This window comes from Miscanthus floridulus, chromosome 3, assembly GCF_019320115.1.
Source record: "Miscanthus floridulus cultivar M001 chromosome 3, ASM1932011v1, whole genome shotgun sequence".
NCBI classification, from domain to species: domain Eukaryota; kingdom Viridiplantae; phylum Streptophyta; class Magnoliopsida; order Poales; family Poaceae; genus Miscanthus; species Miscanthus floridulus.
The window spans coordinates 38,052,827-38,080,578 of NC_089582.1; the positions used below are offsets into that span (position 1 = coordinate 38,052,827).

Here is a 27,752-nt window from a genome sequence, read left to right on the forward strand (position 1 = left end):
AGTATCAATTACTAAGCCTCATTAAAATGCGGAGAATTCAGAGAATGTGGTGGTGATAAATGAGCGGCATGGGCTACTGTGACGCGATAGCCCAAGTTGCGGCCCATTAAACCATTTTGGAGGAATCGATGTAGCGCTGATCGCGGGAACGGTTTCCCAAAAACCCTCAGAGTCAAGGCAGAGTGGGGGAAGTGCTTTATAACCACGCCGCCACACACATCGCTTCCTACCTCTGTCAAGCCACCCTGCTTCCTACCTTCACAATCCCTATGCTTCACCTTCCACACCAATCACGAGCATTCACCTCCAACCCGAGGACCAAACCATAGGAGATGGCGCCAAAAAAAGGAGCCGCAAAGCCGAAGAAGGTGGCCACCGGAGCCAGCCGTGATGAGGAGTGGGTGCCATCGAAGATGTCGGCAGCAGATCTTGATAAGATGGTGGCGGCGGGCATTCTCCCCGACCGTCTTACTGCTGGATGGCGGCCAACTAGTGGTGAGCCCTTCCCGACACCATATACTGATGAGGCTGTAGTATTTGAGGATTATTTCTGGCGAGGATTAGGGTTTCCTGTCCACCCTTTTTTGAGGGATCTTATGGAGTTTTAGTCGATTAGCCTCTGTAATCTGCACCCCAACACTATTCTACATGTTTCTATCTTTATCCATTTCTGTGAGGCATTTCTCGGTGTTCTGTCGCACTTCAACCTCTTCAAGCACTTATTCTGTCTGAAGAAGAAGGGGGGTAGCGGTTCCAAGGTGGTCGGCGGCGTGTACCTGCAGCTCAGGGATGGGATGGCCAGCGAATATATCAACGTTCCACTGAATACCTCCCTGAAAGGTTGGAACTCTAGATGGTTCTATATCAAACAAAGTCACCCATTGATTCGATGCGACGTCCACCACATCCTGGTTAACCATAGTAACTGGTCGAAGAGACCCAACAACGCTGACATGGAGCAAGTAATGGAACTTCTAGAATTGAGTAAAGGCTTGGAGCTTAGGGGTGAACAGGTTGTAGCTAGTTTCATAGTTCGGCGCATCCAACCCTGCAAAGAGAGGGCCCACCCGGCCTTTGACTTTAAAGGTGACAACGATGGTACCCGTGAAAACACAGATCGTCTGACGAAGAAGGAAGTGATAGACCATGCCATGGATCTATTTACTTCAAATGTTTCGTTCAGCTGGCCAAAAGGAACGAAGGCTTTCAACTACACCAACCCACCTCCTCAGGTAACCATTTCGCTTTGCATCTATCATGCATTAATTGCCGAGCATAGGACTGACTCACTTATGAAAAGATTCATTCGTAGGATAGGGCAGTATACTTTTTAGACGTGCCGAGAGCCGATTGGCCAAAAGGAGTAGATCCTCGGCGGCCACTGCAGCATGAAGAAGGTGAGCCGAGCTCCTCATCGGATAGTCCATCCCCAGTGTCAGAGAAGGTCCGCGGGAAGAGATCGGCAGTAGACGAGCCGGCCCAAAAAAGGAGAAAAACCGCTAGCTCTCATACACACAAAGCAGGAGGCATCTCTCTTGGAGAGGACCGAGCAGGTCGGCCACGACGCACTGCTGTGCTAGAGTGGTCGGACGATGATGAGGACCAGTCAGCACTTCCGCCGAGCACGACGGATGTACTGGCGGATGATGTCACTCCCCAGCATCGAGCAGGGGAAAGTTATGGTCGAGCAACGGTGGACGCCCCGGCGATGCGAACTACCGGAGTCCCCGAACAACGCACGGAAGGTGGGGCCTCCGAGCACCAAGAAGAGCGGCAGCCTGCTGCGAAGGCGCAGGAGTCCTCCCATAAGGCCGGCCAAGCAGCCACGCCTAGGGGGTCAGGCAGGCATCGCCGATTCAAGAAAATCAATCGGAAGACCAAACCATGAGTATATTTGCCTTGGAGTAATTATATTGTTCTTTGATTTCACCTTGTTTCTAAGAAGCCGATATTACGCAGTGCGACGCCAAGGCTCGTGACCTCAGAAGAAAAAATGATGACTGCACCCATCCGTGAGTCCCCTAGTGCTGGAGGAACAGTGGGCGGGCCAGCCGCCGCTCCCAGCATACCCGTTGATGGTGAATCGTTGGCGCACACGACCGGCGCGTCGGCGACCGCAACCGCGGCTATGACCGAAAAAGTCATTACCTTGGAAGTGGAAACTGTGGCTGTTGTTGATGCGCCAGAGGTTACAGATGCGACTCCATCAACTGCTGAGGAGCGAACGTCGTCACCCGTAGGGTGCTAGGAGTGGTCGGAGCGATGGTCCGACCACGGAGCCCCCTGAAGATGCCTCAAGCAACGATGGAGGAGGACGAGGTCGTGGAGATCGAGCGTGCCGCGCCTAAGCCCCAGTCTGTCCGGATTCTCTAGAAACGCGGGGAAGAGGTGGTAGTCGTTGAGGAAGAAAACACCACCAGAGAGATAAAGAGGTTGAAATCCGCCGTCACCGGAGTAATGACTCAAATCGAGGTGAGTGCCACGCCAATAACACCGATATATGTTGTCGGAAGATCAAGGTTTATGTCTTGCATTGTTATTCCGCAGGGGATAGCTCGGACAGCCGACCAGCGGCACCAACTGATAAAGAGGATGGAGCCCCTCGCCGAGGAAAATAAGATACTCCGGGAGGCTTTAAGTCTTTCGGAGAAAAGTATTCAGAGGGCCGAGCACGAGCGGGACCTTGTGGAGTCGAATTCGTGGGACCTTGAACATCAAAATGGGGTTCTGTCCGAGCGACTAACGGCTTCGTCCGAGCAGCTGAAGAAGACATCCGAGGAGCTGGCAATTGTATCCGAGGAACTTAAGAAAATGTCCAAGCAGTTGAGCAAGAAAAATAGGGAACTCGATAGTAAAACTAAACAGCTCGACCGGAAGTGCCAGCAGTTGAAGGATGTATCCAAGCTGAAATCCAGTATTCTTTTTCACATAATGTGCTTTGTAGTAAGTGGCCGTATATTTTTCTGTTTCTTATCTTTTGTGCTTGCAGAGCAAGATGCAGAACTCGACCAGCTTTGCCAGACCGTCGAACAAATCCGACAAGAGAAAATGAAAGAGTCAGAGCGAGCCGACAAATTGGCCGAAGAATTGAAAGGTAGGTTTCTCCTGATCGGAAGTGACGCCGTAATTTTTTTTACCATGACGAACCATTGTAATTCTTGTAGATTATCGACATAAAACCAAGGCACAGTTCAAAGTGCTGGTGCAAGAAGCTAAAGTCCAGAAGGACAACTTCAACACTGTAATTGCCACAATAAAACCAGTGCTGGACTGCATCGACATTGAACTAGCGCCCCGTCCTAATGGTAGGCAGCAAGGGCCAGACACCATCATTTAGAGATGCAAGGCAGCGTGGGAGAACTTCAAAAACTTCAATCACGACGCTGTTTTGACCGCCGCTACTCATGCCCTTGCGGTGGTTCGGTCCCATTATCCATCCGTCGACATCCAGTCGATAGGAGGTGGGTTCACCGATGGGCTGAGCGACGCGTAGACCCAGCAGCTGGAGGATGACGTTGAGGATGTGGCGAAAGTGCTTGTTGGCAATATAGACCTGTTTGGCGAGACAGAAACTGTTGGCGAAGCTTAAAAAAAACTGCTCGGATATTACCGCCTGTAATAGTTGATTTGTCTGGCTATGAAAAATCTGTGTATTATCAACCCAATGCACTTTTTCCCAATATAAGCTGTGTTCGATCATTTAGTTTTCACTGAACTAGATGCCTTAGTTAGGTCGTGATCCGTAACGCATAACGCGGAGCCCATGCGTATGTTGGAGAGATAGGTGTTGTCATAAGACCATGTCCTACCACCCAACACGTAGAGCACCGAGCTCATGGTACGTTTGGTGGGATGTTAGAGCCTTGGTGTCCTCCAGAATTACTATTGCAAAAAAACGTTCTGCCCAGCAGCCAACTTGAGTGACGTGGCGAGAGAAATGGCTAAAGCGGCGTCCGAGCGGTTAGTTCATATCTGAAATCTAGGCCTTGACTAGCCCATAGTCCATAACGTCGAGCGCAGAGGCGCTGACATGTGTAGGATGAACAAGCATTGCCAAGGAATCGCAGCCGACCAACCGTAACGCAGAGGGCAGAGCCCCTAAGCACGTGTAGGATGTAGTCTGGGACTGGGTCGTTTCCATAGAAAACAGAAGGAAAAAAGGTGTGCTGTTTGACGATCGGCGGGCTATGTTGCGAAAATTGGGAGTGCAACACCGTCGTTGTTTTTGTAGAAAAACCTACGCGACCTGGAGGAAGCATAGTAGGCATTTTTTGGAAAAATCGTGTTCGGTGATTGGGAGTTGATGCGTTCGTCGAATTGGAGATGTCGTGTTCGGCGAATTGGAGAGGTCGTGTTCGGCGAATCGGAGAGGTCGTGTTCGGCGAATTGGAGAGGTCATGTTCGGTGAATTGGAGAGGTCGTATTCGGCGAATTGGAGAGGTCGTGTTCGGTGAATTGGAGAGGTCGTGTTCAACGAATTGGAGAGGCCGTGTTCGGTGAATTGGAGTTATCGTGCTCGGTGAATTGGAGTTATCGTGCTCGGCGAATTGGAGAAATCGTGCTCGGCTATTTGGAGAAATCGTATTTGGCGAACGTGTTGGAGATCGCCATGTCGTGGCATATAGCCCAATGGCAATGAGTGAAACTTATAATAGATGAAAAATAATGGAGGAAAATTACGGACACCAGAACTTTATTAATATGAAAGTGAAGAATACATATCTATGTTATTTCAGGGATAGAAACGTATAAGGTGCTCTATGTGTCAGGAGTTAGGAACATCGATTCCATCTAAATCACATAAGCGATAAGACCCTGGCCGAGTAACACCTTTGACGATGTAAGGGCCCTCCTAGGGTGAAGACAGCTTATGAAGCCCTTCGGTTTTTTGTTTTCGACGTAAGACGAGATCACCGATCGCGAATGAACGACCTTTGACGTTTCGGTTGTAATACCTCCTCAGACCTTCATGGTACTTGGCCATACGAACGCAAGTAATCAGTCATTCTTCCTCTGCTCGGTCAATGTCTTCTGTCTGAACAGCTGCGGCCCGCTCTTCATCATAATTTTCCACTCTAGGTGCTCAGAATGCAATATTCGCTGGGAGTATGGCCTCTGAGCCGTAGACCATAAAATATGGAGACACGCCAGTACTACGACTAGTTTGAGTGCGCAGTCCCCAGACCACAGCTGGTAGCTCTTTGAGCCATCTGCCCAGGTGCTTTTCTTCTCTTTGATAGAGCCTTTTCTTGAGGGCGTTGAGGATCATGTCGTTAGCTCGCTCGACCTGACCGTTAGCTCTAGGATGAGCAATGGAAACGTATTTGACAGAGATGCATCTGTCCTCGCAGAAGTCCCAAAAATGATGGCCGGTAAAGGTTGACCCGAGGTCGGTGATGATGCTGTTCGGGAGACCGAATCTGTGTACGATGTCTTCAAAGAGCTCGACTGCTTTCTTAGCAGTGGCTGCGACGAGTGGTTTGTACTCGATCCACTTGGAGAACTTATCAATGGCGATATACACATACCGGAAACCTCCTGGCGTAGGTTTGAAAGGCCCGATCATATCTAGTCCCCAGCATGCGAAAGGCCAGGAAGCTGGAATGGTCTGTAATTCTTACGCCGGCACATGTATTTGCTTGGCGAAAAATTGACACCCCTCACATCGTCGAACGAGATCTTCTGCATCGGCAATAGCCGTGGGCCAGTAAAAACCTGCCCGGAAAGCTTTGTCGACCAGTGTTCTTGAAGCCGCGTGGTTGCCACAGGAACCTGAGTGGATTTCAGAAAGTAACTTCATGCCCTCGTCTTTGATGATGCACTTTTGCAGTATGCCTTCCTTGGCACTTTTCCTCATCAGGATACCGTCTACCAGCACGTAATGCTTACTTCAGCGAATTAGTCGTTCGGATTCGATTTTGTCGGTGGGTGTTTCATCGTTGGAGATGTATTTGATGAACTGTTCCCTCCAATCGTCGACTAGTGAAGGCACCGTGAGTACCAACTGCTCGGCTGGGGGTATTTCTACAACTTCCTTATCCTCTTTTATAGATGGTGCCAGGAGGTCTTGGACGAAAACTCCTGGTGGAGCCGTGGCTCAAGAAGATCCTATCTTTGATAGCTGGTCGACTAGCTGGTTTTGATCCCGTAGCACATGGTGGTACTCAATACCGTAGAATTTCCCTTCAATTTTTCTAATTTTGGCGCAGTATGCGTCCATTTTTTCACTAGAACAGGACCAATCCTTATTGAGTTGGTTGATAACCAGCGCCGAATCCCTGTATACCATGAGACGTTTGACGCCGAGCTCGACGGCTATGCGGAGACCATGGAGACATGCTTCGTACTATGTGGCATTGTTGGAGGCCAGAAAATGAATGCGGAGAACATATTGGAGTTTGTCCTTTGTCGGTGTGATGAACAGAATGCCCGCACCAGCACCATTGATGTTAAGGGCGCTGTCGAAGTACATCACCCAGTGCTCGGGGCAAGTGGCGGCAATGGGTTCTTGGATCTCGGTCCACTCAGTGATGAAATCAGCAAGCACCTGCGACTTAACTGTTGGTCTGCTTCTGAAATCAATGGAGTAAGTGCCGAGCTCCATGGCCCATTTGATGATACGGCCATTGGCCTCTTTATTGCGGAGAATATCCCCCAGAGGGAACTCTGTGACCACGGCGATCTTGTAGTATTCGAAGTAATGTCAGAGCTTTCGTGAGGTAATCAAAATTATGTATAACAGTTTTTGCACCTGAGGATAACGAGCTTTGGGCTCATTAAGTACTTCGCTGATGAAATAGACTGGGCGTTGCACCTTGTAGGCGTGTCCGGCTTCCTCGCGTTCGACAACAATAGCCGTACTGACAACACGGGCGGTGGCGGCAATGTAAACCAGCAGGGTTTCATCTGGTCGTGGTGCTATCATGATTGGAGGTTTTGTTAGGAACAACTTGAGCTGCTCGAAAGCTGTATCTGCCTCCTCTGACCAAGAAAAGTTCTCGGAGGCCTTGAGGAGCTTGAAGAAAGGTAGCCCTTTTTCACTGAGACACGAGATAAATCGGCTTAGCATAGCCATGCAACCCATAAGCTTCTGTATATCTTTGACACATGTCGGCCGCTTCATGTTGGTGATGGCGGAGACCTTGTCAGGGTTTGGTTCGATGCCCCGAGCGCTGACGATGTAGCCAAGCAGGATACCGGATGGAACTCCAAAAATGCACTTTGAAGGGTTTAGCTTCCATCGGTATTTGCTTAGGTTGGAGAAAGTTTCTTGAAGGTCAGTGATAAGATTGTTGGCGGTTCTAGTCTTGACGACTACGTCGTCGATGTAGGCTTCGACGTTGCGGCCGATCTGTTGGTCGAGGCACGTCTGAATGGCCCTTTGGTAGGTCGCACCGGCGTTCTTTAGTCCGAAGGACATAGTGGTGTAGCAGTATGCACCGAAAGGCATGATGAATGATGTTTTAACCTGGTCTTCCTCCTTGAGGGAGATCTGATGGTAGCCTGAGTAACAGTCGAGAAAGGAGAGCAACTCGTAGCCGGCGGTGGAGTCTACAACCTCGTCTATCCGAGGCAAACCAAAGGGGTCTTTAGGGCAGTGTTTGTTAAGATCAGTATAATCAACACACATTCTCCATTCTTTATTCTTTTTCTTAACAAGAATAGGATTAGCTAACCAATCTAGATGATACACTTCTTTTATAAATCCGGTAGCTAAAAGTCGTTTTATTTCTACCCTAATAGCCTCCTTTTTGTCCGGCGCGAATCGGCGAAGTTTCTGCTTGATTGGCTTTGCGGTCGGCGAGACATTCAAGGAGTGCTCGATCTTCTCCTATGGTACCCCTGGCATGTCTGCAGGTTTCCAAGCAAACACATCGGCGTTGGCACATAGGAAGGAGACGAGCGCGCTTTCCTATTTGGGGTCAAGGTGAGCCCTGATTTTCACCGTCTTGGAAGGGTCGTCGAGGCCGAGGCCGATCTCCTTGACTTCCTTGGACTTGGCGGAGGCCCGGGGAGGCTCTGGGATCTCCATGTCATTAGCAGATGCAGTCTTGGCTTCGGCGACCACGCTGGCCATCTGGATGGAGAGGTCAGTGGCTTTGGTGAGAGCGAGACTTTCCGTCTCGCAGGCATAGGCGACGGAGAGGTTTGCCCACAGAGACAGGACTCCTGTAGGCAAAGGCATCTTCAACACCAAATACGCATAGTGCGGAACGGCCATGAACTTGGTCAGAGCCGGATGCCCTAGTATGGCGTGGTAGGCGGTGTCGAAGTTGGTGACATAAAAGTTGATATGCTCCACTCTGTAATTGGTTGCCGTGCTAAACTATACTGGTAGGGTAATTTCCCCAAGTGGTCTGGATGCCCTGCCAGGTACCACGCCCCAAAAGGAGGAGTCTAAGGGCATGAGGTCTGTTGTCCTAAGTCTGAGCTCCCTTAGGGCCCCAGCGAAGAGTAGATTCAAAGTGCTCCCACTGTCGACGAGGACTTTTCGGAAGAGCACCTTTTGAACAGTCGCGTCAAGGACGAGGGGAAAACGCCCTGTGTAGGGGATGTCTGCCCATTGGTTGGCCCTGCTGAAGGTGATGGAGATTTCGGACCACGGGCGATAGCTGGGGTTGGCGGTAGTTTCTTCTGAAGCTATGGCGAGCACTTGTCGAGCGGCGAGCTTCCGTTCCCTTCTGCTTTTGTTGGAGGTGAGACCCCCGAAGATGGTGGCGACCACCTTGTCGTGGTCCTAGAAGGCATTATTATTATCCCCTGGTGGTCGGCGTCCTCCGTTTCCACCATTGTCGTCGTTGTACTTTTTCTCTTGGAACTCCTTAGCCAAACCAAGGCAATCTTTCATCTTGTGTTTGGCGTTCTTGTGCAGGGGGCACGGACCGTCGAGGATCTTCTTGTACTGCTCATCGTAGTTACGCTTTGCGCGTGGCTCATTGACGTTGGCAACAAAGTGATCTGGTCGGCGGCGGCGATTCTAACTAGGTTTGAATCCATTTGGCCGATCACGTCCGCTGTCCTGGTGGAAACTATGGTCGTCGTAGCGGCGATCGTTGTACTGTCGGTTGTCATTGTGGTCGTCGTGGCGGCGAACGTTGTGCTGTCGGTCGTCGTTGTGGTCGTCATGGCGGCGAGACAGGCGATTAGTGCTCATGTCTTTGTTAAAACGCACTTCCACTTCCTCGACGTCGGCGTACTGGTTGGCGGTTGTGATCATCTCGCCGATGCCAGTAGGTGGCTTTCTATTGAACTTAGAATGGAGTTCTCGGTGATGAAGTCCTCGGATGAAGGCGGTGATGACTTCGGCCCCCGTGATGTTGGGAATAGAATTCCTCATCTTAGAGAAATGTCTGATGTAGTTGTGGAGTAGTTTGGACGGCTTTTGGTTGATGCGGTTGAGATCGTGCTTGGTGCCCGGCCGCCTGCATGTGGCCATGTAGTTGTCGGTGAAAACTCTCTTCAGATCTTCCCAAGAGCCGATAGAGTCCGGGGCAAGGCTTGTGAACCAGCTCATGGCGGCTGGCGTGAGCATGACAGGGAGATAGTTTGCCATGACATTGGTGTCTCCTCTGGCAGCTCGGACGGCGGTGGCATAAGCCTGCAGCCACTGAGTTGGGTTCATCCTTCCTTCATAGGGCTCGACTCCGGTGATTTTGAAACCACGGGGGCCACTGGAGCATTCGGAGTGCCCTGGTGAACGCAGGGGGCCCTTCTGGGCTATCGGGGTCGACATCGGCAGTATTGCCAGCGACGATCGGCTCCAGAGCTGAGTCTGGGTCACCGTACTCTTGCTCATACTCCTAGCGACGTTGTAGTTTATCTTCATGGCGCCCAAAACGTCGTTGATCGATATGCCATCGTGCATCCCGAAGGTTGCTGAGGTGCACTCGGGCGTCCTGTTCGACCTCTTGGTTGTGCTGGCGATGATGCTCGGTGTGGTGGCCTCCAACTCCCCCCTGGGGAGGTGGTGACTAGTCGGTGAAACAGTTTTGACTGGGGCGGCGATTAGATCTAGGATCAGCTGATCGGCGGATTACGCTTGTGGAGCATGAAGGTCTCTGAACTTCTCGGATCTCGTTAACTTGACAGTGTGCCGCTTTAAGCATAGCGGCGACCTTGCCGAGCTTGGGCGTTTGCAGGAGGTGAGCAAGTTCGTTAGTGGCCACGGCCAGATTAGCGCTTGGAGTCTTGAAAACGTTGTGGCCGTCAACGTGGAGGAATTCTTCGTTGAGGTTGCGGTGGATGGGCCTTCCTTATGAATCGAACTGGTTATCACGAGCGGCCTCGGCCATCGCAATGGCGCGTTCGTTATCACGCCATTGTGCTCGGTTAGCGTTCCTGTTTTCACGGGCGGCGTGTTCCTCATCTGTTTCACCGTTCCGAGGGGGGCTGTCGATACTAACGTTGAATATCGTGCCACCCCGGAAAGGCAGGAGAGGAGGTTGTTTGGTGAAGGTCTCGGCGAGGGGCTCGGTGGATCCTTGAGATTCTGAGTTCAGATTTTCCTCGAGGATAGTTTGGAGAGATGCTCCGAGACCCCGGCCGGCGTGCAACATGTTGACGGTTGGTGGAAATTGGTCGGCGAGCTGGTCGGCGAATTTGCCCCTCAGGGCGTCCTGATATGTAGTTGCAGTGTTGGCGAGCCCGAAAGGCAGGGCGATGGGCCCTGGAGTCTGCCGAGCATTGAACGTTGATAGATCAGGATCGGAGGGTGCTCGGTGCTGAATAAGGGTGTCCAGAGCCTACTCAACAATGGAGAGGCAATCGGCGAGTTTCAGGCCAACCCGATCGATAGATTCGATCAGATCGTCGTTGTTGACATGCCTCCTCTGGTAGCAAGGAAGCGAGCGGCAGGTGGCTGATGGAGTCGACCCTAGAAGTGGTTCCAAGATTGGATCTGCAGTTGCAGGTGCGAGGGTGGTCGGTGCAAAACAGATCTGTACCGGGTCGAGAAGCTCTCCAACTCCATCGGCGCTGATGACCCACGTGATGGATCCGACCGTGAAGATCTAGCCGGGCTATGGGAGGGATGAAGGGCCTGCAGAAAAAACCATCTTGTTCGACAAGGAAACTGCACGCACACCCCTACCTGGCACGCCAACTGTCGACAGAATATCGTTGGTAGTCCACCGAGGGGCACCCCGCGATGGTAGATTGATCGGTAGAGGAGTGTGTAATCAAGAACAAGAAGGCAACAGAGACACACAAGTTATACAGGTTCAGGCCGTCGGTACGACGTAATACCTTACTCCTGTGGTCTGTTAGTTTGCATTAGCTATTGTATGATTTTCCATGAATTCGTAGGGGGTCCCTGCCGCCTTATATGGTCTGGGGGGCAAGGTTACAAGTCGGTTAGATCTGAGAGATAACCGGAAAGTAATAACAGATTACAAGAAACATGGGATCGTACATATCCTATCAGATCTCGTAACATCTTCAGGATATCCTCTCCGTGCCTTGCGGTGGTCGCCGAGCAGAATCGTGCCCCGCAAGGCTCCTTCTTGCGGGCTGGGCCGCCCCTGGAGGCATAGCCCATGTGACCTGCCGTGGGTATCCGGGGTCGTACCCCCCACAGTGAGCACTTGACTCGAGTTACATCATCGTAGTAATTATTATGGAACAATGATATTTATCTGGATGGTATGGGATATGCTAAATCTAAATTGGTAACTTGAAAGTGCATCTAGCCCTTTAGTGGGTTTTGGATAATTGAATGACAACACGATTAAAGGACTAACCCGTTTGCTAAGTGTGAACAGGTAATAGGTTATCTCATAGGTACTTAATGAAAGCCAAAATGATGTGTTGTATAAACAATCTAGTTCAAGCACAAGACAACAATGCAAATGGAATTCATGTGAAGGCTTATTTCTTGTGGGATTTCCATGTACTATGTGAAAGCAAGCTCATGATTATTAGTTAATGAGACATAAGGGATTGCATATGGAATGGTCTCATATTTGAAGCTTGCTAAATAAAAATGAAAAAGATAACAATACATATGAATGGATGATTCAACAACAAGATGTGACTTGATGGCTTGAGATGGTGAAGATAGCAAGGAAAGGCTTTGAGGTACTAAGCAAGGGTGAAGGGCAAGCGACGGCTTGGCGGCCGAAGAACCTAGCTAGGGTGAAGAAGAAAGTACTTGCATTTAGTTGAGGTACTAATCAAGCTAAGATGGTCATATTAATGTGAAGAATCAAATCTATAATGAAGTATTTGATGGAAGTGACTTGATACATTTGGGATTATTCAAACTTGATGAATGGAATCAAGTCACATGCTCAAGATGGCTATGCTCAAGTGAAAAGATCAACATCAACATGTTAGCACCCTTACTTGATGAAGATTGGAAGGGACGGCATCAATTCAAAAAGAACAACTCAAGTGGTACAAATTCATATTCCCGTTTATCTTGAGTTTAATAGGTATGCCGTACTATTAAGAGGGATGCATCATGTTGATAGATAATGTTTCATAAGTGCTCAAGCCAACCCATGTGAGTTTTGAGAATTTGAGCGACAAAAGAGCTAACTGATTTGTTGCTGGTCTGGCAAGCTATAAATTTGTTGTTCTCGGGTTGGTTAGTCGGGAGTTCCGACGTAGGTCGGGAGTTCCGACGGTCGGGAGTCCCGGCATGGGTCAGGAGTTCCGACGTGTCGCACTTCATCTGACTTGGAGGGTTCACAGTCCTGGTCATACCGGACGTGTCCGGTATTCATACCGGACGTGTCCGGTATGGATGACCAGAAGCCAACGGCTAGTTTTCAAAAGCCATGAGGGTCGGGAGTTCCGACGTAAGTCGGGAGTTCCGACGGTCGGGAGTTCCGACATATGTCGGGAGTTCCGACACCTCACTAACTTTAACTCGGTTACATGTTTTTCAAAATTACTGAGGGTCGGGGGTTTCGACTTGAGTCAGGAGTTCCGACGGTCGGAAGTCCCGGCGTTCTTCGGGAGTTCCGACGCCTCACAACTTCACTATAACTTAGTTACCGTTGGCGCAGTATGAGTCATACCGGACATGTCCGGTATGAATACCGGACGTGTCCGGTATTGCAACGGCTATAAAATGGCTAGTTTTTCAAGGGGGCTATAAATACCCCCAAGCCTCCACCTTTGGAGGCTGCTGATTCTGCTGAGATAGATACACGTTTTTGAGCCTTGCCAACTCTCCTAAACCCTCTCTTAGTGAGTGTGTGATCCAAATTGCAAAATCAATTTGTGGGTTAAGAGAGAATTTGAAAAAGAGAGCAAGCCACCACTTGAGCACTTGTGCATATTGTCAATCTCGTGATTCGCATTTGTTACTCTTGGACTCTTTGGTCCTAGATGGCTAGGCATCGCCGGAGAGCAACCGAGAGATTGTGGTTGCTTCGAAAAGTTTGTAACGGTCGATTCCGCCGCCTCGGAATCAAATTAGTGGAAGGAGGAAAAGGAGTTGGAAAAGACTCCGGCTAGAGTGACCTTCGTGGTACCCTCTAGGGCTGACCTTCGCTGGGTCGCCCGTAGCCCCCACAACGGAGAGTAGGACTCGAACGAGTCCGAACTTCGGTAAAACAAATATCATGTCTAAATTCGCATTTCATTTGATATTTGTGTTGCTCTAGCTATTCTGCAGGTTCTTTGTGTATTTTGTCATCTCCATTAGGTGCCTACAGTTTGGTTTGAAGATAGAAATCAAAAGGAGCAAGTTCGGGGCCGATCTGCAGAAATCGTGTATACCGGACACGTCCGGTATTCATACCGGACACGTCCGGTATTTCCTGCCTGCACTGAAAATATTTATTCTGTGTTCTAACTTGGTGTTGCAGGGTTGTAGCTTCTAGATATATTCTTTATACCTTGTTTACTTTGTGGCTAACTTGTGAGGGGTGGTAGTACTCTTAATTTGGAGTTTCCATTTTGGAAACTCCCCTTTCAAATTGTTTCCGCTTTTAAAGGTGTTAATTTTCAGAAACGCCTATTCACCCCCCTCTAGGCGGCATCCTAGGTCCTTTCAATTGGTATCAGAGCGAGGTTCTCACCTAAAGCTTCACCGCCGTGAGAAAAGGATGTCAACGCCTATCAAGTCAGAGCCAGTGCTTCTCCAAAATGATGGTTCAAACTTTCTACCTTGGTCAATACATGTACTCAATGCTTTTAGAGATATTAGTCCTCTTGTTGAGCATATTGTGGATGCAAGCATACCTCTTTCTATAGTTGATTGGAGCAACTACAAAAATTTGTCAAAAGAGGAAGAGATATGCGTGCAACTCAATGCTCGAGCTATTAATATTATTTTGAGTACATTGAGTGTAGAGGTTCAAAATGAGGCAATCTTCAATGGACAACCACCTCCGGAGAGTGCTCATCTCATTTGGACTAAACTTTTTGATTTGTATGGAAAATCCAAATGTGATGATGCACTTGAGATTGAGTCAATGGAAAGTATGTCCATTATGTCATCATACAGTGAAGAAGCCTCACAAGACCTCAAGAGCACCGAGCCGGAGCAAGAAGTGCAAGCAGCGCATGACCAGCTGTCTGCCTGCACATATCGGACGTGTCCGGTATGCCTACCGGACGTGTCCGATATGGCCGAGGCAGCAGACCAGCAAGCTGCTGTTTGCAACGATGCTCAAGCCCGGTGGCGAACAAGTGATGAGCCAACCTCAATATCTCATGATACTCATCACTTGTGTCTCGTGGCCAAGAAAAGCAAGAAGAAGAATAACAAGAAAGATCAAGAAAAGGAGAAAGCACAAGTAGATGATCAAGATAAGAGTGATGTTGAAGTTGAAGACAACTACAACCTTGATCATCTCAACCATAAAGACAAGTTCATCATCATGAAGATAGTTGAAAAGAATGATGAGCTTGAAGAGGAGATTGAGAAGCAAGAGCAATCGCTTCAAAATCAAGAAAAGTTTCTCATCTCCAAATTGCAAGAGCTAAAGGCAATAAATGAGAGGTATGAAAAATTGTCAATTGAGCATGCTTTAGTTACTAACTCCTCTTCTAGTGTTTCACAACTAGAGAAGGAAAACTTCGAGCTCAAGGCAAGGCTAGATGAACTATCAAGCAAGTATAATGAGCTACAAGCAAATTATGTTCATCTAAAGTGCTCTCATGAGGAAGTAGTAGAATCAAGCATCATGCTTGAGGTGGCTCATGAGGTTGTGATTACGTCGGTAAAATTCTCTCAACCTCTCACACATCCGCTCACTAGTACACCATCTCAATTAAATATTTCTTGTACTAATGAATGTGCTCCTCAAGCAAGCCAATCTTCGATTGAGCTAAATCTTATAGAAAACATAGAGCTCAAAGAAGAAGTGCAAAGATTAAAGAAAGATGTGATTCAGTTGAAGGGTAAGGAGAAAGCACAACCTTCTCAAGATAACCGTGATAACATGGTGAAGAAGCTTGAGAAGGGTTTAAACCTTGCTTCCTCCAAAGCCCAACAAAAGTATCACATCTCAAGCAAGGCCAACACAACCAAGAGCAAGAAACATGGAAAAAGGATGTGCTATGGTTGTGGATTGTATGGACATGAGTGGGCTATGTGTCCACACAAGAGTTGGGCCGACAAGGTTGAAGCCGCCAATCAAAAGGCTTCTACCAAGAAATGCCAAATGTACAAAGAAGCAAGAAAGGAAGCCCAAGTTGCAACTAGAAGATGCTATGGGTGCAATGAGATGGGCCACAAGGTTGATAGATGTCCATACAAGCAAAGCAAGCATAGAGCACACAAAGGCCGCATATGCTATGCTTGTAGAAGAAAGGGGCATCTAAGCTATGAATGCCCAAATGGTAAAACTCCTAAGCCAAACACATTTGTTTATAATGATATGCTTAGGAAGACCACAAATGGAGTTAGCACTAGTAAGGTGATGTGTTCACCACAAACTAATGCTAAAGCCATTTGGGTGCCTAAGCACTTATTGACTAACTCAAAAGGACCCAACAAGAGTTGGGTACCAAAGTGTGCTTAGGTTAATGATGTAGGTACTTGGTGATGGGATGAAGGCTTCGGGGTGGTTGAGCAAGAAATTTGACTATATTCACTCAATCTGTCAACCAATTCTTATCATAATCTCTTATATGGTTGACCCAAAGATAATTCAATGAACATCTCATATATTTCATCCTCACCATTGGTAACAAGTACCTAAACCTTGTAGGATAGCCACTTTGTTCGTTTCATGTTCGATAGTTCACAAATAGGTACATTTGTGAAATAATGAAAGTGGCTAATAAGATTAAATTAAAAGGAATTCTACTTTGCCATATGATGCTTTTAACGGCTCTCTAGTAAAGCAATTCATTTGTTAAGATGCAAGTTTACAATAAATACTAGAGCTAAAATTACATGCAGTGAATTAATTGGTTCTGTCCTGCACCTATCGGACATGTCCGGTATTACTTCCGGACATGTCTGGTATGGCCAGGGACAGAAAGTCAGTGTTTCTGTTCTGTGTATTCCGGACGTGTCCGGTATACTACCGGACATGTCCGGTATTGCATGGACCAGAACACTAATTGTGTTGCAACTGAGTATTCGATCCATACATTTTTCATATATCCCTAACATACTCAGAAGCTTGTGTTTTATCAAATCTAAGTGGATTGTGAGCATCTCTTAAACTCACTTTTAAATATGGCAATCTTATTTGGTTCATGGTCAAAATGAAAATTGGCTCTCAATTTCTTATCAGAATAAAAGTGCTTGTTGAAAGTCATTCAAAATACTTGAAGCACTTATTTAGGGGGAGCTAAATTTCTATTTTGCACCATTGTGGACTAACAAATTTATCTAGCACTCTTTGTAGTCCTTTGGATGAAAAATTGAATTTGTATCAAGCATGATTACTTGGCAATCAAGGTCAACATAAAGATTGTCATGCCATGTATCTTCTTAGTGGTATTCTTGTGGGCTCAAGGCAAAGGTATGTTTTTACATACATGTATTGTAAGTGCATCTAAGGCCCTTTACATGTTAGAATGTGCATTTGTGTGACATAGGAGAGATGTTTTTCAAAACCCATAACTAGCATATGTAGGTGGTGTGAATTTGAAAAACTATTTGAATCTTGGTCTTTGCGACCTAGCCCTATCATGTGGTGATTATAGCTCTCCTTGATTGTTTGATCGGCTAATCACACATGACATGGTCTTCTTAAGTCCACAATCTACTTTGTCTCACTTTATCTCTCTCAAGCAAGCAAATTAGTGATTATGCCATATATTTGGAAAAGAGAAAATCATTTTACGGCATTGGATAAGGAAAGTGATGATACTCGGATTGGATCAACATTATATACCTTTTTTGGACTAAGAAATAACAGAAAAGGGGATTGGAAGAGAGAAAACACATTTTGGAATAAATTGGGCCAGCCCGTGTATACCGGACGTGTCCGGTATTCATACCGGACGTGTCCGGTATGAGCGGGACTATAAAAACAGAAGTACCCCTTCAGCCCAAACTTGTCCTTCTCCTTCCAAACAAACCAGCCGACACCCTTCTTCCCACCTAGGGCGACCAAGGATTTCACCAAGGAAAAGAGAGAGAGGGAGATTGCATTGGAGAAGGCTTGGATCAAGGATTGAAAGCCCGTGGATTTGGATTTCACATCGCTCTCTCTTCTCTTCTCTTAAGGTATGCAGAGGGGTCCGGGAGCTCTTCTTCTGACACAGACACTAATGAGTTCAGAGTGGAGTCTAGAGATGAAAGAAAGAGGAAGAGCACTGATAGAGGATCAGATGGTGACAGCTCAGATGAGGAGCAGGAGATTGAGGAGGAGGAGCCAGTTCCTCCAGTTCAGCATCAGCCTGGTCAGGGGATGCATTATGGTCTTCTTGAGACACGTCTGCCCAATGTGCCCTCCTATGTTCCCAGAGTTGACTACAGGGGAAAGGGTATGACCAGGAAGGCTAGAGATGAGCGAAGGGTTGATCCGAGGAGCTTACCTAAGGTTCAGTACGATCACCGCTTCCAGACAGCCTTTCACTTGGACTTCTACTCCAGTGTGATTCTTACCAGGAACCCAGTAATTGCCAGGTCTCAGTGGATTGACTGGCAATATATTAGAGAGTTGCAGAAGGCCTCAGTTGATCATGCTATTGCCATCTGCCAGAGCACAGGAGTTTATGAGATCATGGAGTTCCAGCATGACTAGAACACAGAGGTAGTAGCTCAGTTCTATGCTACTCTGTTTGTTGAGGAGGATGAGAGGCGAATGCACTGGATGCTTGAGGGCCAGTGGTACAGTGTTGACTATGATGTATTTGCCACCCACCTTGGCTTCTCTGAGGATGATCTCCAGAGGGACAGGATCCACACCGAGCAGGTGTTACCCCCTGAGCAGCTTGCATATATGTATCCTCCTGGTGGTGAGAGAGGAGCTGTGGGGAAGGTTCTAGGTCTTCACCCTACCTACAGGTACCTGGACAGGATGTTCAGGAAGACTATTGACTGCAAGGGTGGAGACAAGGGTACCATTGCTGATTACTCCAGGAACCTACTCCACAGGATGGCACCTGATGCTCGGCCCTTCAGCGTGTTTGACTTTGTTTGGTCCGAGATCAGGAGTGTTGGAGAGAGGCCCCTCAAGGGCTGTGGTTTTGCTCCTTATATCATGCATATGATTGAGCAGGTGACAGGGCACACATTTGAGTATGATAAGATTCACAAGGCCCTAAAGATTATTGCAGATTTGCCTGAGACAGGGTTACCTCCAGCAGGACCAGGAGGAGCAGCAGCAGCACCAGAGGCAGATGCACCTGGGAGTGGTGCACCAGTAGGAGCTTCACCTTCACCACGTGCTCCTTCACGTTCTACTTCATGCCGTGGCAGTCCTCCCTCGCCTATCCGCAGGCTTTTCAGCTCCATATTTGGGATGTGCCGTGACATCCAGACTAGGCAGCAGAAGGAGAGGGAGGCTAGGAGGAAGGACACTCGGACTTTGAAGCAAATTGCTTCTAATCTTGAGCTTGATCCTCCTAGGTCTCCTCTATCAGATGAGGCAGCTAGTGAGCCTGAGGAGCAGCAGCAGGCTAGATATGATAGAGAGTATGCTGAGTTCATACAGCGACAGCAGCAGCAGCAGGCACCTGAGCACCCTGACACTCTACCACTTTAGGCTCGTGTGCCTACTCACTCTCAGCCATGTCCCAGCACTGCCGACGACTATGCTTCAGATTGGTGGAGTGACTTGACAGGTGGTGGCGGCTACTACGGCTCTAGTGGCTACGACCCATCTGGTGCCGGTGGTTCTCGTCCGGCTGGTGTTACCCGCTCTAATGACGAAGATGCTGGGAAAGATGATGATGATGATGAGTGATGCCAGAGATTTGTGACAGCTTGTAGCCCCTTTGTCCTTAGTATGTCATTGTTGGACCTTTGTGGTGATAGATGACAAAGGGGGAGAGAGACTGATTAAAGCTTCAGGATAGTTTCATTTGCTTATCTTTATACCTGAAGATATGTACTGCAGGCTGTAGTTTGTTTTTGAGCTTCATTGATGTATCTTGGATTTGAGATAGATTGTATCATGTGAGAGATGAGACTTACTTATGCTTTATCTATGTATCTCTTGAGACATGATCTTTATCTAGAGAGACTGATTAAAGCTTCAGGATAGTTTCATTTGCTTATCTTTGTACCTGAAGATATGTACTGCAGGCTGTAGTTTGTTTTTGAGCTTCATTGATGTATCTTGGATTTGAGATAGATTGTATCATGTGAGAGATGAGACTTACTTATGCTTTATCTATGTATCTCTTGAGACATGATCTTTATCTATATATATCAGTGGTTTCTGGACTTGAGAAAATTTGTAATGAGTGCTATGTGTGAATTACATGTGTCATATTTATTTTCATAAGGACTATGCATGCTAGAATGAAAATATTTGATGTGATGCCTTTATATTTATTATTGTATGATATATCTTGTCATATGCATCACAGTTTCTCTTTGTCACACACACATGCACCCCACGGATGCAATGATTTAGGGGGAGTCTCCTATATGTTTTAGTATGTGCAATTAACATTTGAGGTCATTTTGTGGATTCTAATCATAAGCACATATTAAGGGGGAGCCTCTCATAAATCATTGAACCCAAAAGTTTAAATGTTTATATCATTTTGTAAGCTTTAATCAAGTTGTCATTAATCACCAAAAAGGGGGAGATTGAAAGTGCATCTAGCCCTTTAGTGGGTTTTGGATGATTGAATGACAACGTGATTAAAGGACTAACCCATTTGCTAAGTGTGAATAGATAATAGGTTATCTCACAGGTACTTAATGAAAGCCGAAATGACGTGTTATTGTATAAACAATCTAGTTCAAGCACAAGACAACAATGCAAATAGAATTCATGTGAAGGCTTATTTCTTGTGGGATTTCCATGTACTATGTGAAAGCAAGCTCATGATTATTAGTTAATGAGACATAAGGGATTGCATATGGAATGGTCTCATATTTGAAGCTTGCTAAATAAAAATAAAAAAGATAACAATACATATGAATGGATGATTCAACAACAAGATGTGACTTGATGGCTTGAGATGGTGAAGATAGCAAGGAAAGGCTTCGAGGTACTAAGCAAGGGTGAAGGGCAAGCGATGGCTTAGCGGCCGAAGAACCTAGCTAGGGTGAAGAAGAAAGTACTTGCATTTAGTTGAGGTACTAATCAAGCTAAGATGGTCATATTGATGTGAAGAATCAAATCTATAATGAAGTATTTGATGGAAGTGACTTGATACATTTGGGATTATTCAAACTTGATGAATGGAATCAAGTCACATGCTCAAGATGGCTATGCTCAAGTGAAAAGATCAACATCAACATGTTAGCACCCTTACTTGATGAAGATTGGAAGGGACGGCATCAATTCAAAAAGAACAACTCAAGTGGTACAAATTCATATTCCCGTTTATCTTGAGTTTAATAGGTATGCCGTACTATTAAGAGGGATGCATCATGTTGATAGATAATGTTTCATAAGTGCTCAAGCCAACCCATGTGAGTTTTGAGAATTTGAGCGACAAAAGAGCTAACTGATTTGTTGCTGGTCTGGCAAGCTGTAAATTTGTTGTTCTCGGGTTGGTTAGTCGGGAGTTCCGACGTAGGTCGAGAGTTCCGACGGTCGGGAGTCCCGGCATGGGTCGGGAGTTCCGACGTGTCGCACTTCATCTGACTTGGAGGGTTCACTGTCCTGGTCATACCGGACGTGTCCGGTATTCATACCAGACGTGTCCAGTATGGATGACCAGAAGCCAACGGCTAGTTTTCAAAAGCCGTGAGGGTCGGGAGTTCCGACGTAAGTCGGGAGTTCTGACGTAAGTCGGGAGTTCCGACGGTCGGGAGTTCCGACATATGTCGGGAGTTCCGACACCTCACTAACTTTAACTCGGTTACATGTTTTTCAAAATTACTGAGGGTCGGGGGTTCCGACTTGAGTCAGGAGTTCCGACGGTCGGAAGTCCCGGCGTTCTTCGGGAGTTCCGACGCCTCACAACTTCACTGTAACTTAGTTACCGTTGGCGCAGTATGAGTCATACCGGACGTGTCCGGTATGAATACCGGACGTGTCCGGTATTGCAACGGCTATAAAACGGCTAGTTTTTCAAGGGGGCTATAAATACCCCCAAGCCTCCACCTTTGGAGGCTGCTGATTCTGCTGAGATAGACACACGTTTTTGAGCCTTGCCAACTCTCCTAAACCCTCTCTTAGTGAGTGTGTGATCCAAATTGCAAAATCAATTTGTGGGTTAAGAGAGAATTTGAAAAAGAGAGCAAGCCACCACTTGAGCACTTGTGCATATTGTCAATCTCGTGATTCGCATTTGTTACTCTTGGACTCTTCGGTCCTAGATGGCTAGGCGTCGCCGGAGAGCAACCGAGAGATTGTGGTTGCTTCGAAAAGTTTGTAACGGTCGATTCCGCCGCCTCGGAATCAAATTAGTGGAAGGAGGAAAAGGAGTTGGAAAAGACTCCGGCTAGAGTGACCTTCGTGGTACCCTCTAGGGCTGACCTTCGCTGGGTCACCCGCAGCCCCCTCAACGGAGAGTAGGACTCGAATGAGTCCGAACTTCAGTAAAACAAATATCGTGTCTAAATTCGCATTTCATTTGATATTTGTGTTGCTCTAGCTATTCTGCAGGTTCTCTGTGTATTTTGTCATCTCCATTAGGTGCCTGCAGTTTGGTTTGAAGATAGAAATCAAAAGGAGCAAGTTCGGGGCCGATCTGCAGAAATCGTGTATACCGGACACGTCCGGTATTCATACCGGACATGTCCGGTATTTCCTGCCTGCACTGAAAATATTTATTCTGTGTTCTAACTTGGTGTTGCAGGGTTGTAGCTTCTAGATATATTCTTTATACCTTGTTTACTTTGTGGCTAACTTGTGAGGGGTGGTAGTACTCTTAATTTGGAGTTTCCATTTTGGAAACTCCCCTTTCAAATTGTTTCCGCTTTTAAAGGTGTTAATTTTCAGAAACGCCTATTCACCCCCCTCTAGGCGGCATCCTAGGTCCTTTCATAACTGGATGTTATTGGTTAAATCAAGTGATTGCTATAGTACATGTGCTTACCTAGATGGATAGGTCATAATAAAGATGATGCAAAGTACTTAAAATTGTTTCTTCATGATAGCTTATGCTTTTCGCAAACAAGTCAGCTAGCCCATTAAAGAAAGTCATGCATAATCCTTGGTGTCGATTTATTTTGGTTTAAGACGGGTAAGTCTGGCTGAGTACATTCGAGTACTCAGGGTTTATCCCACCTTGTTGTAGGTGATGTTCTCGACCTGTTGATGATGGTGGCTAACCGCTGGTGGGCTCGGTGGTTCTATACTTACTTCTCATCTCTATGCTTTTGTCGGATGATGTCACTATGCTAGCAATATATTTGGAACTTATATTAATGTAATCATTTGAAAGCTATATTGTTTTCACTAAGCGGTTTTGAAACCCAAACTTGTACTATTATTTGTTAACCCCTTTGTAATATTATTTCCGCTGCAACCCGATGTATGTGATGTGTATTTGCTTAATCACGCGATCTTGGTTGTGATGTTGTTTTACCGAGGTCTTTCGGGATACTCGGCGGACTACCGGGTTTATATGAGTGAAAGTATGAGTGTGTCAACGTGTTAGCGGGGACAACCGTACTTGATCTTGTATAAATTGGACGGTTCTGTCACAGAAGAGTGTTATGTTTCTCCAAACAAAGAGAAACAAAATTGGCAAGTGGTCTTCAAGTTGATCGAGAAGGTCCAGACAAGATGTCCAAGAGCGTTCTGGAGAATATAAGGCCGCCCATGAGGGATCGAGGATATTCAATCGATCAAAAATACAAATAGATATACTTTTTTCACATCTTAAACCCTAATCTCCTCCAAACCCCAGTTATTATGCCATTCTAAACTTTTCATGATGAGATTTGTGCACGTTTAGGTGGACTTTGTCGATCGATGTGTCTTCCTGGAGGCGTTGTATATTTTTGAGCAAAACCGCCTAGAATCAATAAGTATAAATGAATCTTATAATACGTATAAATGAATGTTAGTATAATAGACGGACTCTTCGATTTCGGTGGTAAGGCTAGATCTATTATTTTTCATTTTCTATTTATACTATAGCAAACTTATCCATACATTACAATGGAATATATCTTGTCGTGTAGCTCCTCCAAATGTATATCTTGTTGCAGCTACCTGGACGACCTGGTTCATCTGTTTCGGTATGTATTAGAATTAGATTAGACTCATATCCTTGGCAAATGCACAATGTATAGCCTGTTGCGCAGTTACCTAGATGATTTGTGCGATCATGTCATATATTCCAATGTGTCTCGGAATCGGATTGTATATATACCGTCATCGGACACATTTTTGAATTGGACTATTTCGTTAGACGTGTGTTGTTCTAACTCGTATACGGATGGGTTACTGTTCTAACTCGTATAAGAACATGTCATAACTCCAGATTATATATGTGACATACGGAGAGCTTAAGGGCACTTTGGGAAATTAGAAAAGACGTTTTTTTTTGGTTGCACATGACGGTTTTAGAGTATGGTGGATCCGGAGTTAAAGTTTCGTTTCTTCCCGTCAACAGTGTCCAATCCAAATACACATCACAGATACACACGGATAGCCTTTGGCTTACACGTAACCCAAGTGGTTTCCGCCAGCCTTGGCGCCTGATGACGCGGCTGCATCGATCTCATTACCTGAATAACCGCATGCTATCCTTTTATTATCCTATCCGGTTCCGTTCAACAAATTAAACCCCCGGCCTCCTCCAACTCCAATGAACCCGGTCAACACCCCCCAGCCTTATCCGTCGGTCTCCCTCCTCTATATAAGCCGCCTATAGCTCCTCGATCCCTACCGCGTAATCCTTTCGTTGTCCTCCTCGTTATCCACTGTTAATCCATCCACTAATTCAGACTCAGTAGAAGTACGTTGTGCCTGATCTAGCTAGAGATACAACAATGGCCGGGGGTTTTGCCGTCTCCAAGTCCGGCGCCGACATCCGGGAGTTCAAGGGCAAGATCACCTGGTACGTCTGGATCTGCGGCATCATCGCCGCCACCAGCGGCCTCATGTTCGGCTACGACATCGGCATCTCCGGTAAGATCGAGCTCGCGTTCTGATGATATATGGATCGATGGTCGTCTAGATCTGATCTGACCAAAGTCGTTGTTCAATGCATGCATATGCAGGTGGAGTGACGGCCATGGACGACTTCCTGCTGCTCTTCTTCCCATCCGTGTACGCGCGGAAGCACCGCGCGAAGGAAAACAACTACTGCAAGTTCGACGACCAGCGTCTCCAGCTCTTCACCTCCTCGCTCTACCTGGCGGCGCTGGTGGCCAGCTTCGCGGCGTCGCGCGCGTGCACGCGGTTCGGCCGCAAGCGCACCATGCAGGCCGCCTCCGTCTTCTTCCTGGGCGGCACGGCGCTCTGCGCCTTCGCCACCAACCTCGCCATGCTCATCGTGGGCCGCGTCTGCCTCGGCGTCGGCGTGGGGTTCGGCAACCAGGCGGCGCCGCTGTTCCTGTCGGAGATCGCGCCGGCGCACATCCGCGGCGCGCTCAACATCCTCTTCCAGCTCAACGTCACCATCGGGATCCTCCTCGCCAGCATCGTCAACTACTTCGCGTCGCGCGTCCACCCGCTCGGGTGGCGGTACGCGCTGGGCGGCGCCGCCGTCCCCGCAGCGGCGCTGTTCCTGGGATCGCTCGTCATCACCGAGACCCCCACCAGCCTCGTGGAGCGCGGGCGGGACGACGCCGGGCGCCGGACGCTGGAGAAGATCCGCGGCACCGCCGACGTGGACGCCGAGTTCGAGGAGATCCGGGCGGCGTGCGACCTGGCGCGCGCGCTCAGCGAGGAGGAGAAGCCCTACCGCCGGCTGATGCGGCCCGAGAGCCGCCCGCCGCTGGTGATCGCCGTTGCCATGCAGGTGTTCCAGCAGTTCACGGGCATCAACGCCATCATGTTCTACGCGCCGGTGTTGTTCCAGACCATGGGCTTGGGGACGGACAGCTCCCTGCTGTCGGCCGTCGTGACCGGCGGCGTCAACGTGGTGTCCACCGTCGTCTCCATCATCCTCGTCGACAAGGTCGGCCGGCGGAAGCTCCTCCTGGAGGCGTGCGTGCAGATGCTGGTGGCGCAGACGGCCGTGGGCGGTATCATGCTGGTGCACGTGCGCGCCGACAACGAGCCGAGCCGGTCGTGGGCGGTGGCCATCGTGGTGCTCATCTGCGTCTACGTGTCCAGCTTCGCCTGGTCGTGGGGCCCCCTGGGCTGGCTCATCCCGTCGGAGACGTTCCCGCTGGAGACGCGCACGGCGGGGTTCTCGTTCGCCGTCAGCTCCAACATGCTCTTCACCTTCCTCATCGCGCAGGCGTTCCTGTCCATGATGTGCTCCATGCACGCCTTCATCTTCTTCTTCTTCGCCGTGTGGATCGTCGCCATGGCCACGTTCGTGCTCGCGCTGCTGCCGGAGACCAAGGGCGTGCCCATCGACGAGATGGTGGACAGGGTCTGGCGCCGCCACTGGTTCTGGAAGAGGTGCTTCGCCAACGCCGACGAGGCCAGGGTCAACGACAACTGCTAGTAGTACTGATCAATATTTGGATTGTTGATTATAAATTTTTTTAATTGTCATTTTAATTACTAGAAAACCGGCCTGATTATTTGTGATTTGATGGTGATCAATGCGAGGTGTACCTATTTGACTGTTGCTCCGACGTTAATATGTATCTCGAGTTTTCAGGTTATTGAATCTTTTTCATCATGAGAGATGAAATAATAATCTCGCAACTCCGGCACAAAGTTCAGCCAGAATTTATTTCATTACACATTATGAACCTATATTTGGTTCACATCTTAGGAAAGCTACACAGGCAGCAATTCCAGACTTGCAACCAAACACACCATACATGCATACTCCTTCCGTTGTCCTAAAATCTCCAAAACAATGACGCTATGGGGTGTTGGTTAAACTTTTTTAAATTTAACTAGATTTATAAAAAAATATTAGCAATGTTTGTATCACTAAATAAATTTATTATGAAAATAAAATAGATTCAGTGGTTCATCTAATGATACTAAGTATGCATTATAGATATTAATATTTTTTATATAATTGGTCATACTTAAAAATGTTTCACTTCTCGAAAAATGAGAATTACAATCTTTGTGAGACCGAGGGTCGTGAAGATTAGAGAGAAATCGACCAAATTTAGATGTCATTTTTTGTCATGAAAATTAAAGGTCATTAGCATACAACAAGACTTAAATCTCTTTCAAGATTAAAATAAGTTTCAATCTCTTAATGTGTGATGCATAAAGCCATGCATGCACGCGTCTGTAGGATCGGATCGAGTTGCTTCCTAGCTATTCTCTTGCTTGTGGTGACACGTGTAGTACCAGCAATTAAAGTGTGTGGCTACATATCCATGCACCGTGATCCGCTTATCGTGGCTTATATACTTGTAAACAGTTGCACGTGAGGAGAGACAAGGATCGCCAAAACGCTAACAGCTACATCTCTCTCACAAGTCTCATAGCGAGTGTAGATATAACTTTCTAGATAACTACACATCAGCTTATGCTTTTACACGGGTTAATTAGGTCTTTTTTTGCGAATCGTCATAGTACAGATTCAGACATAAGTATGTACACATACTCACTTTACCCTTATGAGCATCTCTGAAAGGTTGAATCCAACCAACTGAGATATGCTCATTTCACGGATTAATTAATTAGGTTTTCATTAGAAGAATACTTATTTTTGCCGAGTACCAAGAAGTTTAGATCCTGTTTATTTGTTTTAGCTAGAAATTATATTATGAAAAGTACCTTATATTGACCATAGATTGGTGAAGACAGGATTGTGTACGTTGAGGTCCAAAAGAGCTGAAACAAATATAGTCCCTATGTCGCCGAATTTTGGTTAGATTCGTCAATTTTGGCCAGGCCTGAGATAAAATCGAACAGGCCAAAGTATTTCAGTCCAACTTAAATTCCGAGCCCATTCCAGGATTCAGCAACAGCCCACGAAGCTATAGAAACCTCCTCACGAACTAGCAGCTTCCGCTCCCTGTGTCGCCGCCAATAGCGCCAACTCTGTTCCCTGCTGCTTGCTCTAGCGCCCATGCTACCACCCCTCACTCCATGGCTGCTCGTCTCCCCTCCCGAAGCCCACGCCGGTGCAGCTCCTCGACACCCGTGCCCGCT

At 47.4% G+C, this 27,752-nt stretch overlaps 1 protein-coding gene across 1 annotated transcript; it reads left to right on the plus strand.

Annotated features, from left to right (window-relative positions):
* Window positions 1-24,352: 24,352 nt before the first annotated feature.
* Window positions 24,353-26,357, plus strand: LOC136545483 (sugar transport protein 8-like). The gene is made up of 2 exons (XM_066537502.1): window positions 24,353-24,635; window positions 24,728-26,357. Exons 1-2 carry the CDS (start codon window positions 24,497-24,499, stop codon window positions 26,125-26,127), a joined length of 1,539 nt encoding a protein of 512 aa, XP_066393599.1. The 5' UTR covers window positions 24,353-24,496; the 3' UTR covers window positions 26,128-26,357.
* The last annotated feature ends 1,395 nt before the right edge of the window (window positions 26,358-27,752 follow it).

Excerpts from the sequence above, each read along its gene's own strand:
- LOC136545483 (XM_066537502.1), top strand. The coding sequence starts at position 24,497 with ATGGCCGGGGGTTTTGCCGTCTCCAAGTCCGGCGCCGACATCCGGGAG. Across the intron at positions 24,636-24,727 it reads CTACGACATCGGCATCTCCG|GTGGAGTGACGGCCATGGAC; the intron begins GTAAGATCGAGC and ends ATGCATATGCAG.